This window comes from Nuphar pumila, chromosome 5, assembly GCF_984573655.1.
Source record: "Nuphar pumila chromosome 5, dmNupPumi1.hap1.1, whole genome shotgun sequence".
In the NCBI taxonomy this organism is placed as follows: domain Eukaryota; kingdom Viridiplantae; phylum Streptophyta; class Magnoliopsida; order Nymphaeales; family Nymphaeaceae; genus Nuphar; species Nuphar pumila.
The window spans coordinates 110,644,949-110,658,511 of NC_143253.1; the positions used below are offsets into that span (position 1 = coordinate 110,644,949).

At 38.3% G+C, this 13,563-nt stretch overlaps 1 protein-coding gene across 1 annotated transcript in view; it reads left to right on the forward strand.

Annotated features, from left to right (window-relative positions):
- Window positions 1-58: 58 nt before the first annotated feature.
- Window positions 59-13,563, forward strand: part of CHIP (carboxyl terminus of HSC70-interacting protein) — a 58,587-nt gene continuing 45,082 nt past the window's right edge. Inside the window, exons 1-5 of the mRNA XM_090006381.1 lie at window positions 59-333; window positions 402-587; window positions 700-767; window positions 871-934; window positions 6,659-6,730. Of these exons, the coding sequence (XP_089862507.1) occupies window positions 477-587; window positions 700-767; window positions 871-934; window positions 6,659-6,730 (315 nt within the window). The 5' untranslated portion in view covers window positions 59-333; window positions 402-476. The remainder of the gene's footprint in view (window positions 334-401; window positions 588-699; window positions 768-870; window positions 935-6,658; window positions 6,731-13,563) is intronic.

Here is a 13,563-nt window from a genome sequence, read left to right on the forward strand (position 1 = left end):
TAACGAGTAGAGCGGGAGCCCCGGTCTGTTCTCCTTTTTAATGTCCTCCGTTCCCGTCCAGATGGGGCGAGCCGAGCGGGGCCCACGGGCGACCCGAGCAGCTGCGTTGGAACCTTCCAAGTTAATCGATGGGGAGGAAGGATGACGGAGCGACGCGTTCAAAGTTCCATTCCATTACCGGAAGGTAAACGAGAAGCCGACGAATGCGTGTGATGATATTATCAGCATCGGCGAAAGACAGAGGAGGAGGATAGCCAGCACCAGCACCAGCACCAGCAGCAACAAACTGGATGCAATTAATAGGTGGCAGCAGCGGCTCCTAATAAAAAGCAAGTAAGGGAAACGCTGATTTGATTTCTTCTTCGTCTGTTTTACGCACCGCTCACGGACAAAGGGTGTAGTTTTCCTCCCGCGCCTCTCAGACAAACAAACAACGGAAAAAGGGGAAAAAACCAAAAAAAAAGTAGCGGCACCCGATGGCTCCGATGGTTGCGAGTGCGGAGAAACAAGCGGAGCTTCTGAAGCAGGACGGCAACACCTTCTTCAAGAAAGACCGCATCGGTGCTGCCATCGACGCCTACACGGAGGTATTGTCTTAATACCACCCCCCATTTTCTCTCGAATTTGGTGCATCCGCTTTTTCTGTCTTTCTCCTGCGAGTTGGGAACGCCTGATTGGTTGTTTGGAATACCGTTGCAGGCCATTGCCCTCTGCCCTAACAAGCCAGTTTATTGGACCAACAGGGCAATTTGCTATCGAAAGCGCAAGTGGGTATCATGTGCATCCCTTCTCCTTTTCTTTCTAGTATTTTTTTTTCGTTCTTCTCAAGTAGCTTTTATTTTTCTTTTTTTCCGGGGTATTATTGTACAGCGAATGGGATAAGGTGGAAAGGGATTGTAAAAGGGCGCTGGAGCTTGATAGTAGCTCTGTTAAGGTTTGTTTGTCTCGCTTTTGAATTGTTCAATACTAATCGTTTCATCACCTCTGGTTCTTCAAAATTGTCCTAATTGGGTAGCTGTCAGAGCGTTCTTTTGCTTTGTATGATTTTGTATTTGTCGGAATTGATTGCCCATGGTGGCTCTTCTTTCCCGATTATTATACCATTGGCTTGAATATTGTGACCCATCTATGGGTAAATCGATAATCTCTCTCTCTCTCTCTCTCTCTTCTGAGTTTCCGAGTGTAGTTGCATGTTGCTTTTTTGAAAGTTGTAGCTGAAAAGAAAACCTGTCTCTTGCTTTTCCCTTTTCCATATGAGAATCGTCCAATAACAGGTTCTCCGATTGTGGTTGTTAGGCATGCAGAGATGACTTGGGTCTGAAAGAATGTGAAGAAATATGTATAGAATATGTGCAAAACTGGAGTGTTTTGTAACCAAGTGTGTATAAGCAACAGTAGAAAAGAAGAAGTGAATGTGTCAATTGATATTCTCCAACTTGATCTTTGTTTCTCATGACGCTTGGACACCAGAGAGTCTCACTACTTAAATATGCGTTGTACCCAGTGTTGTGAAAAGGGTTGAGGCATAGCGAGGCACTCCACCAAAAACCGAGGCGAGGAGTAAGCCTCGAGGCGTAAAGCGTTTTTTTTTTTGAAAACTTTTAAAAAATTATAAAAAAATATCTAAAAATACAAATAAATAAAGAAATGCTTTATTGATGAAATAACAAGATTAACATATAAAAGTAACTAAAAAACTAATTACATTACTAAAAAATATATGAGATTAGCCTACAAAAGTTAAAATATATGAGATTAATCTATAAAAGTTAAAATATATGAGATTAACATATAAAAGTAACTAAAAAATTGATTACATAACTGGAAAATATATGAGATTAACTAACAAAAATTAAAATATATGAGATTATTCTAAAAAATATGAGATTAACATATAAAACCTAACATCAAACCGTGACAATATATCATACACCTAACATCAAACCATGACAGTATCTGCTTATTATTTGTCGATTTTCTCTTTTGTCATTTGTGTTTGTTTTTTTATCTATCGAGTAATCGATCAAATTATCTCTTCGCTCTGATAGATTTGAGTTTTTCCATTAGATGATAGCCAAACCGAGGACTACAAGCCGGTATATTGGCACTGTGATTCGATCCATCGTGCGCAAGCGATCCTAATGATCGATTGTGCTCATTCGTTGTTATTTCCACTTTGATGACAAGGATGACGAAAGGGATGAGAAGCAGTGTTTTAAAACTCGCCGAGTCAACTCGTTGACTCGGCTGACTCGGCTCGGCCCTCCAGCGAGTCAACCCGGCAAGGCAAACTCGGTTTGCCAAAACTCGGGCTTGACTCGGCCTGACTCGGCCTGACTCGGGCGAGTTCTGGGATGTTTGAAATTTGTTTTTTGAGTTTCAAATAGTAATGATATATATACATATATGCAGTCTACTGTTTACTGTCTGTCATAGGTGCAAGTTGATTTGTGAATCCCTTGAGAAACTTGCTTACATGTTGACAAACTATTTGAAAAAAAAAATTGTGTTCTAATAGATTGTATGTACAATTGACTGTGTAAAAACATACATTGAAAAACTTACTCTATTGGTAAAACCAGGAGATTTTTGTATGCATTTGCTTTTGTCAAATAAAAAATGGTCTATTTTCAGTTTCAGACCTTGTTTACCTCAAAATTGGGATTGATATGAAAACTTTTAATCTTTAAACTCCCAGATTTCTGTGGCACATGACAAATTGACTGTCAAAGTGCTTGTATAGATATCAAATTCAATTATTCAAGCAAACCTCTATAGCTCTTTGCAGTTGTTTTTATATTCTTACAGACATTTGGAGACTATGTTTACTCAAAAACATGGTTTCAGACAAATTATATATTGTTTTTCTTTTAAAATCAAAAGTTAACAAAACCCGGTCCGAGTCATCGAGTTGACCCGCCGAGTCACGAGTCAATAAAGAACGAGTCGAGTTCCGAGTCACGGGTTTTAAAACCTTGATGAGAAGAACCGATTTGCATGAAAATACATTGCTCATGTTTTGTCTTTTCTTCCTTTTTTTCCCTTGATTTTTTATTTTTTATTTTTTTTCCTCTCAAGTGCCCTGCTGGTCAAAGAAAGAGGTCTCCCTAAGATAAAAGGAAATTGCACTTTTAGAGGCTCAAACTACTCGGATGCTTTTTATTTTGAAAAGTTGGACACGCAAGTTCGATGTTTCCATTCCTTGACTACTAAGAAATCAATTTAATATATATATATATATAATCAGTTAAGTTTGTAATCAATGTGCATTGATTCTATCTAGTTCACAATATCAAAAACTACTACAAATTATTTTTTATTGCGAACCATCCAATTAGGGATGGCAGTGGACTAGGGAAAAATGGGTCTATGCATCGCCCCCTTTGGACCGGGGGGATGGAGGTTAAAATAAAAACCCGTGCGGGAATGGACTTCACTTACGCTTTTCCTCATCCCGCCCCACCTCGATCCCCCATCCCCAATCTCCATTAGTAAAATAATTAAAATACTTTTAGGGATGGCAGTGGACCGAGGAGGAACAGGGCTTTTCCCCATCAGTCCCCTCTCAAGCGGCTTCTGCGATTCAAACACACCCTCCGTGAGCTCCTCTTCTGCACCCCTAGCACCCTCCAGTACCTGAGCGGAGTCATCCTCTTCGAGGAGACCCTCTATCAGAAGACCGCCTCCGGGAAGCCCTTCGTCGAGGTGCTTAAGGAGGGCGGAGTCCTCCCGGTCATCAAGGTCGACAAGGGCATCGTCGAGCTCGTCGGCACCAACGGCGAGACCACCACCCAGGGGCTCGATGGCCTTGGCAAGCGGTGCGCAGAATACTACAACGCCGGCGCTCGCTTTGCCAAGTGGAGGGTTGTCCTGAAGATCGGACCCAATGAGTCCTCTGAGCTCTCCATCCACGAGAATGCCAACGGGCTCGCCCGCTACGCCATCATCTGCCAGGAGAACCGACTGAAAGCCTAGAGGGAGACATACCTGTTTCGGCTCCACCACGAGCGAGGCGTGCCTGTTTCGGCTCCACCACGAGAGAGACAAAGAGAATGCTGCAACTGTGAGAGTCAAGAGGGAGAGATTGCTGTGAGAAAAAAAACAGAAAGAGGGGTTCGAAAATTGTTGATTCAACACATAAAGGGTCGGGGGTCTATCCCTAATTTTTGGTCGAATGAGGGTTTTGACCCTCATTTAACCAAAGGCTTTGAGGCGTGTACGCCTCAGCTTGAGGTCCGACTCGCCTCGAGGCGTGCTCCTCAAGGCCTATGAGGCGCACGCCTAGAGGGTTTTGCGCTTTACACATGCGTCTCAAGGCAAAAAGCCTCTCGCCTTGAGGCGAGACACGTTTTTAATAACACTGGTTGTACCGTTTGGAAGACATGCAACTTGAGGTTCATGGTAGGGTGCAATATTTCATCGTATAATTAAGTTAAAGTTACTCCCTAAACCATTGGTTTCCTATGGAGCCATAACCTTGTCTAAGACAAACTCTAGAAAACTCGAATTTATGTATTAATTCTAAATTAGATATTCATAGTAATATATAGTTATTAGCATATCGACCAGTGACCCATGCCAAATCTTGAGCCTCGTGTAGGAAGCTGTAGACTTCTTTGAGGCATTATCCGATAGTTAGTGTCCCTTCGTGTTTAATGGGCCCACCATTCAGATTTGGATCAACCTATTAGCAGACTCAATTGGATGAGGCTGTGTCTGCTTTATGGATGTTGTATGAGCTTCCATGTGCTAACATGCTTAGTCTAGGTTTTGACTTAGTGTCATGCTCCTTTCATGTATAATTGCACCAAGGCTCTCTGGTCATTCAGCAAGGCTTATGATCTGGTCCTGATTGGGATGACAAAAACAAATCTCGCCCTTGGCATTTCTTGGAGCCAGAAGAAATGGCTCAATCCTCTTATTTCTTGAATTGAGAAATCCATGAACGGTGATCCTAATGCATATAAATGCGAGCAAGGATTTCCATGAGCCTTTAGAGCATTTTGTTTCTAAGTAGAAGAACTATTTTCAAGTAGTGTTTAATTGGTTACATAATAATGACCATTCTATTGATTGCTCCAAGGTTATTGACAAGTAAGATCTGTCGAAGTTACTTGTCTGTTTGTCTAAATCAATTACTTTTTTCTGTCAGTATTGGGAGTATACCCATTCATAAGGATTTATGGTATATTTTCTAGAGAAGGGTTTATGTTGGAAAACATCAGAAAATTTTAGGAAAAAAGAGACAAGGAAAAATTAAAATTTTCAATCTTGGAAATATGAAAAACATGTTTTGGTAATATTCAAATGAAATTCTAAAACCATCATAATCGATGCTACCTTGTCCCCTTCGCATATGGTTGTCTTTGCTGGTCCTCTTTTTCATCCTTTCCTATTAAAGCTAGAGGATGTGTCAAGCCATAGTGTTTCATTTCTCTACTTATTGTCATCCCATCACACTGGTGTAGTTTTAGGCCTCATCATAGCATACCTATGCCATTACATACAAACACCCTTTGGGGGTCTTCATATGTTAGATATGTGTTGGATGTCCATTTTAGGGTCCATGTCTCATATATGATCCATTTGGGATACTATGTTGTATCTTGTAGTGTTTTGGGTCATTGTATTGGGTTGGGTCTACTTGTATGGGTTGGAATTCTTTGTATTGGGTCCATACCCCTCTTGGACTAGATAGGGTACTTTGGGTAATAACTGGGGTATTTTGGGGCATTCTGTGATTGTAAATAGTCCCTTGTGAAGGAAGCTAAGGAGGTTCTTGGGAAGAAAGTAAGCCACACCTATAAATAGGTGAATTTTGTAGTCTCTTTAGATATCCATCTAATACAGTGATTTGAGAGTTCTTTCTGAATTCTTGGGTGGTTATCTCCTTACACTAATTAGGAGAATTGGGCTCTTATAGTTACGATCCTTCCTAATTGTAGGAGAATAAACTCCCTCTCATCCATCCTACTCTACTTCCATCAACTGAATCTTAGATCCTACTTCTAGATCCACATCTCTATCCTGTCCACTTTCTTCTTCCCTCCATTTCCTTTTCTCTCTCAATTCAAAATTCCTAAAAAATTTGTCCTAAGAGCTAGATTTATGAAAAATACAATCCTTTATTTTATTAAAAATAAAACTTTAAAATATTATTTCCATTTCAATTTTGTGCAAGTTCTTATTATAAAATCACTATCAAATCTTTTACCCATAAAATCACGTGGAATGGGAAGTCCTACTGATGCATGTGCATGGTGTGGGTCAAACTGATCTTGTAGGCCAACTTTAAGGTTTAAGTTATTGTTGATCATTTAGTTTTATTTATTTTATTATTGTTATTATTGTTATTAAAAACTCAAATGATGGTAACAATAGCTGCTATGATGAGGCAAATAACATCAAGAAAAACAAGGGAACTTTCAGTCTGTGGTGTCTTGTACTAGTTTGGTAGCTCTTTTTTTCCCTTTTTTAGGGAAATATTATGAATTTTGAAATTCTAGCTTAATTCAGTGAGTAATGGTTGCAGAATTGAATTTTGCCACTTTTAACTACATTCATTTACATGATTTTTTTATATGTATAGTCTTACCATGTTTTGACATCACTATTTTACTTGATCGGATTTTGATGATAAGTGTTAAATGCTTGACAGGCTCATTATATGCTTGGACTTGCATTATTAGAACGAGATGAATGTGAAGTAGGTCTTATGGAATTGGAAAAGGTAAAAATGATATTGTTGTGGTTAAACTTTATAAGCAAAATAGCACCTTTTGGATTTTTTGCTTCTTCCTGTGGATTTTGCATTTTAAACAGTAGATATAAGTGATTGTTGTGCTTGTGGAACCTCCTTTGATGAAATCTTAGTTGTCAAAAGCACTAGGCAGAAGAACCCTAAAAGACCTAATCGGGGCTTAGGCGGGACTAGTCGGACTAGGCGGAACCCAAAAAAGAGGAAATGATATGGGATCAAATGGGAAGCAAAATACAAATCAAAGGCGAAAGAAATAAAAACTAAAATAAAAATGATTATTCTTAAATTTTTGTGATTTCGTAGTGTAAGAATTAAACTCTTATCAAAGTTTAAAAATGATGGTTGCCAATTTAAAAAAAGTACATGAGAAGTGAGCGGGATGTGTGAAATGAAGCACATGAAAAACATAAAAAGAAGCGTATAGGAATTATGTAGGGAAGCAGTGAAGAAACATGTGAGAAGCATAGGATAAACGTGGGAGAATTAAGATTCCTATAAAGTTTCGGAAGCGAGGAGTTTTGCTCTTCCGAAGTGAGTTTCGGGGAAGCACGCTGCCCACCTATCTATGAAGCTTATGATAACTCTGGTCTATATATATATATTACAAATGCATGTAACATGTTTATATTTTTAATTTTGTATCTGTTTAAAATATATATAATAACTAATATAAATAAACATATATTATATTCATGTGAAAATTGATACAGAGAAACAGATTTTATATAACGTATTATAATATTGTGAAACAGATTATATAATATTACTGAAAACACTGATTATGTACCTGTGAAAACACTATATATATAAAAATGAGTGGAGGGTGAGAGGAGGAAGAAGAAGTAAAGGTGAAAAAAGTGGAAAAAAAGAAAAGGGAAGAAGGAAAAAGTGGAAGAAAAAAAGGGGAAAAAGGAAGAAAAAGAAGAAGGAAAAAAAAAAGGAAAAAGAAGAGGGTGGAAGGCATGAGTTTAGAGTAGGAAGAAAAAAAAGATGATAAAAAAAAGGAAAAAAAGAAATGGGAAGAAGGTAAAAAAAGAAGAAAAAGAAAGAAAAAAGGTAAAAATGGAAAAAAAGAAAAAGAAGAAAAAGAGGAAATGAAGATGGTGGAGGGCGAGAGGGCAGAGGAGAAGAAAAACGGGGAAGCAGCAGAAAAAAAAAAGAAGAAATGGGGAAAAAATGTACCTAGTGGTCCTTTCCCTTTCATAGTTGCCCTAATAGGCAGTTGACTAAGTTTGAACTATTCCAAACCTGTTCCGCATAGTTAATAGAAAAAAAGACATGATTGTCCCCACCACCTAGGTGGGCTAGGCGGTGCCTAGTCGAAAAAATAGGGCCCCACTACCTATGACCAATAGCCTAGGCGGTGGGGCTGCACCTAGGTCGCCCAGGACGTTTTTAACAACTAAGTATGAAATAGAAAATTATTTTTCTAATTTTGTTCTTTGGGAAGTATTTTCCATACAGCCCCAGCTTGCCTTTGAGAAAAAAAAAAATCATACAAACAACATTGTGGTATTAAATGTTTAAAGTTCTTTCTTTTACTTGGATCACTGTGATTCTCTTCTTGGTATTGTTTTGTATATCTTAACCAGTCATAGTGTAAAAAATATAACATGTTTTCCCCTTGGTTGTTTGCTGGTAGGTAGTTGTTATTATTGTTCCAAAGCACATTACAGCGCCTTTTTTTTTCTTCTGCTCCTTTAAGTTCATGTTACCCCTTTTTTGGCTACATTTTACTATTGATGATTTCTTGCCTGTAAATTAAGGAAAACTTCCTGTTGAATTACTCACGTGCCTCTGTCATTCATTTTATTTTCTTATCATGAAATGTTGTCATTATTGGTTTCTATTTTTCTTGAATAATAAGCAGTCCTATATTATGTGGAGTTCTTTGTAGAGACTGCAACTGTATCCTGTGCTTGGTGCATGCAAGATATCACAAGGTCGTTAAATCTCATTACTTCTGAGCTTGTCTCACATTGCCCACCTGGCCATATATAGGCTTGCTTATAGGAGGATGCTGCTATTTTTACATTGAAAGTGGACTTGGAGGAAGTTATGATAGATCCGAGTAGGTGCATCCATATATGTTTGGGAGTAGATTGAAAATTTTAGGAAAGCAAAACTCTTGTCAGCTTATAAATGGCAGCAAGTAGGTTCTCATAAAAGGCCAAATTGTAAAGCTGTTGCAAGAAACAAGATAGGACTATGCTTTAAATTCTATAAGGTTTGAACTGCTGTAGCTTAGCATAGTTTGTGCTTTACATTATTGTGGATTAGAGGGTATGTACATATGTCTTGGAGCAGATTTAATTAGGAAAATAGAATATTTGTAAGCTTACAAATGACAGAAAGTAAGCATTCCTCATAACAAGCCAAGCTCCAAAGGCTGGCAGAGATGAAGGCCTATGCTTGGAACATGCTAGAGGCTTTAAAGAGCTTTAGAAGAGAACTATTTGTGTTGATTTTCAAGATCTCTGTATATTAGAAACAAAAATGGTGACTATTGACAAGGAAATGATCAGTTAGCTATCAGGAGCAAGAACCATTCCCAAAATCTAAAGGAAATCGATCTAGATGAAATCTTGTCATGTGGAAGACCCATTTGTGTGTGAGTAATTCAAGGGGCTGGATGTTTTGTTCATACCAAAATTTTTGTTTCAAGAAATGGCAGATCATGATGCAAGGTCTGATTGCCCGATGGTGGAAACAACCGGTGATGGGTAGGTGGGTGGGCTTTTGACTGGCTGTCAAGCTTAATAGAATGAGATCTCATTTGAAAGAGTGGCTAAGGCAGTAAGGGGAGTCCAAGTTCCATTTGATTCAGAGCTGGGGGACAATCTTCTTAAACTACAATATCTCAGTGAGTTTGCGAACATGGATGAGAGCAGGGGCGTAGCTAGGGGGGGGCAGGACTGGGCTGTAGCCCAGTCCTACCTCCCGAAACAGTTTAAATTTTTTTTTTTTAAAAGCCCAGTCCTAGCCCAGCCCTGACTGCAGCAAATAGTTTGATTTGTCCATATGAAATAGATTTTTATTAATAATTGTAGCCATTTTTTATTTTATCTAAAAAAAAAATTTTCGGGGGCGCTGCCCCCGAACCCCCGACTATCACACAAATAATTTTTTTTTCCTACACCCATGTTTGCCCCCCCCCCCCCCCCCTCACATGAATCTTAGCTATGCCCCTGGATGAGAGGTCAGACTTAAAATTGAAGATTAAGGAGTTTATTTTGCAGATCAAAGAGCAGTAGATCAGAAATGAAATTAGGTCGAAACAAAGGTTGAGTACACTGTTGAGAGAGGCCGATATCAACACTAGGTTTGTCCACCAATATGCATCACACGAACTAAATTAATCAAATTTCTCAAATGACTAACGATTCAGCAAGAAGGTTTATTGCCGAAGATCTTTGATTACTTTAAAAGGCAATTACACCCTTGGGGGGTGGGAGCAAGCTGATTAATTTGCTAACAAGGCTAGTCACCAAATATGAAAATGCATTGTTAATTTGCTAACAAGGCTAGTCACCAAATATGAAAATGCATTGTTAATTTGTTATATAATAGTTCATAGAAGCAGAAAATTAGGAAGCATTTGGGCTTTGGCAAAGGAGAAAGCTTCGGGGCCGAACAGTTACGTGATTTTTTTCAAATGGCTTTGGGACCTGTACAAGCCTAATCTTTTCTAATATTTCAAAAAAATTTATGTAAATGGTACTTGTTAAGGTACTTTCATAGAGAGACAATACTGTTGGTTCCCAAACACTATGGAGCCAATGTTATGAACAATTATAGGCTGATTTCCCTATTGGGATCAGTTGACATAATTCTAGCAGAAGTCCTTTGAACCTGATCTTTACCTATTCTCAGCAGCTGTATTAGCTATGCTCAATGTGTCTTCTCATAGGGTCATCGCATTCAAGAGTGTGTTGCCCTTGTAAATGAGATGATGAACTCTTCCTGCAGTTCAAGAGGCTGCTTTTTATGTAAAAATGGATCTCAAAAAGGCATTTGATTCAGTTCTCTAGGGACTTTTATTAGATATGATAAGCCAAATGGTCTTTGTGAAGATTTTGCACAAGGAAGATGAGAGGATGTTAGGGCTGAAAGACATGATTTCGAACACGGGATCATGTCTTGTATTGGCTCTTATATATTAATAACAAAATCAGAATATTACAAATCTCCCACCTCTAGGGCTGGTAAATGAGCCGAACGCTTCGAGCCCATCTTGTTCAGGCTTGGCTCGTTTAGCATTTAACTCCGCTCAAGCTCTGCTCATATTCGTAACTAGATGAGCCAAGCTCGAGTTAGCTGAACCGAGCCATGAGCTGACTTGTTAAAAAAAATACATGTAATTTGACATTGACAACAATGAGATTTGAATTGCAAACCTCTCTTTTGCATGTCATGTGTTTACATGGGACATCATCATGGACAATGAACTTCAAATACCAAGATCCTTGTCTTGCCAAGCCCTTTTTAAATAATCTTCTTATTTTATTCAGGCCAGTAAACATTGCTTGTGAATCTTGATCTTCAATCTTTTACCTAATGAAGTGCTGATCAATCTCAAGATGCTTGGTCTTTCTATATTGTATTGGATTGGACAAAATTATGATGACACTTTTATTGTCACAAAAAAATATTGATTTTGTAATTTCTCACCTAATTCATTTAACAAATGTATGATCTATGTGAATTCTAACGTCACTGCCATCATTGATCAATATTTTGCCTCTATACTCGATTGTACCATTGTCTTTTTATTTTGACTACAAGACACCAAATTTATGTTAATATATATACATGTATTGTAACTTAAATACCCCAGCAAGGGTATTTCAGTCTTTTCACTGTAATAGGCGTCAGCCCATTAGGGGCTGACAACCCTTTTTCACCTTTTTATTTTTTGTTTTTTATAATTTTTTGTTTTTGCCTATTGGACCAGCTCTAATATAGCTGTTGGAGCTACTCCCAACAGTCATAAATATGACTTTTGGGAGCAGCCCAACAGCCATATTGGCTGCCCCCTTTAGCCTCTTGTATTATAAATAGGCCTCATGGCCTTTGTATTTTTCATCGCTTTTTTAAGAGTTTTGTATGCAATATACTTTCTCATTTGACCCTTGTGTGGGTGGTGTGATTATTCAATCAAGTGTTCCCACTTGATGAGGTGTGTGTTCTTGCATATTCATCGGATTCGATTCACTTCATTACATGGTATCAGAGTTTGGGTGTTCCAAAAGCCATTTTTAGAGAAGATCGTGACAATATCAAGAGGAGGATCATGAGCTTGGCAAAATACAACAAATCACGAATTGTTGCATCGGGAAGCGAACCACTTTGAAAAAAAGTCTTGTATTTTCTTCCTCGTTCTCTCTCTATCCACTTGTTGTAAATGGAGAATGAGAGAGAGGTAATAGTCCTCATTCCCATACGCCTAAATGACACAAACTATGTGATGTGGGCATCCATAGTAAAACATAAAATATGGGAAAAGGGACTTTGGGGATTGGTTGACGGCACCGAAAAGGAGCCTAAACTCATTCTTACAAAAATCGAGAATGGAAAAGAAGTTGCACTTTAAGGAGAGGAAATGGCTAAAGCCGTTTATGAGTATGAGAAAAGATGGAAGGAATGGAGGATGGGTCATTCCAAAATTATTGGATGGCTCATCAATAGTGTAGACATCCACAAGTGTTCTAGTTTGGCGAAGTTTGACTTCGCTAGTGATGCATGGAAATACCTTAAAGACATGTATAATCTTAAGGATATCGCACATATATGTAACATCTAAAACAAAGTAAGGACCATGACTCAAGAAGAGATGAGCTGAGAATACTACAATGCTCTCTCTCTCTCTCATTTGGGATGAATTGGCTCTTCTTAAACCAAAGTGGCATTGCCCACAACATGTTGAACTCCGCGAAAATCAAATCAAAGCGGAGCATTTCTATCAATTCATAAATGGGCTTATGCCCGAATTTGAAGGAACTAAATCCGCTCTTCTTCATAGAGGAGGGATCCCTTCCATAGTTGAAACTCTTGAAGAATTAACGCTGAAAGAAAATAGATTGAAAAAGCCATCCACTTCTAAAGATGAAGAATCCGTGCTTGCTATGTCAAAGCCTGAAAATCATACCAAGAGCTATAAACCACCTTATTTTTTAAGAAATGAGAATGGTAGAAATCCCAACAACTATGAAAAGAGAGGTGATCATGATTTTAAAAGGAGTGAAAAAATTATTTGTTATCATTGTTATGAACCGGGACACATCAAACCTTTTTGTCTTAAAAGAAAGAAGGAGGATCATAAAGAAGACAAAAGAGTGACTTCGATTGAAAGGAGTGAAATGGACGACTCCAAATGCATCGACTCACTCTCTTTAGCTCAACTAATGAAGGCACTACAACCTATGCTTAAAGCTCACGCTACTTCTTATTCGGGAGCGGCCATATCTACAAGTGACAACCATGGTAAGACCTCTTGGGTCCTTGACTCTGGTGCTTCATTTCATATGACCCCTAATGAGTCTATATTGACCGAACGCAAGTTTAATCCAAATGATTCTTGTGTTTCAACTACCGATGGCACATCTTTTAAAATTAAAAGTTTTGATATTTATAAAAAAAACACCTATCTTTCACATACCAAACATTAGAGTAGTACCAAAATTAAATTTAAATCTTTTATCGGTTTCTCAAATTGCGGATTATGGTTACAAAATAGTTTTTTCATTTAATTATTGTCTAATACAGGATCTCCAGTCCGGGAAGCCGATTGGGCGAGGCCATAG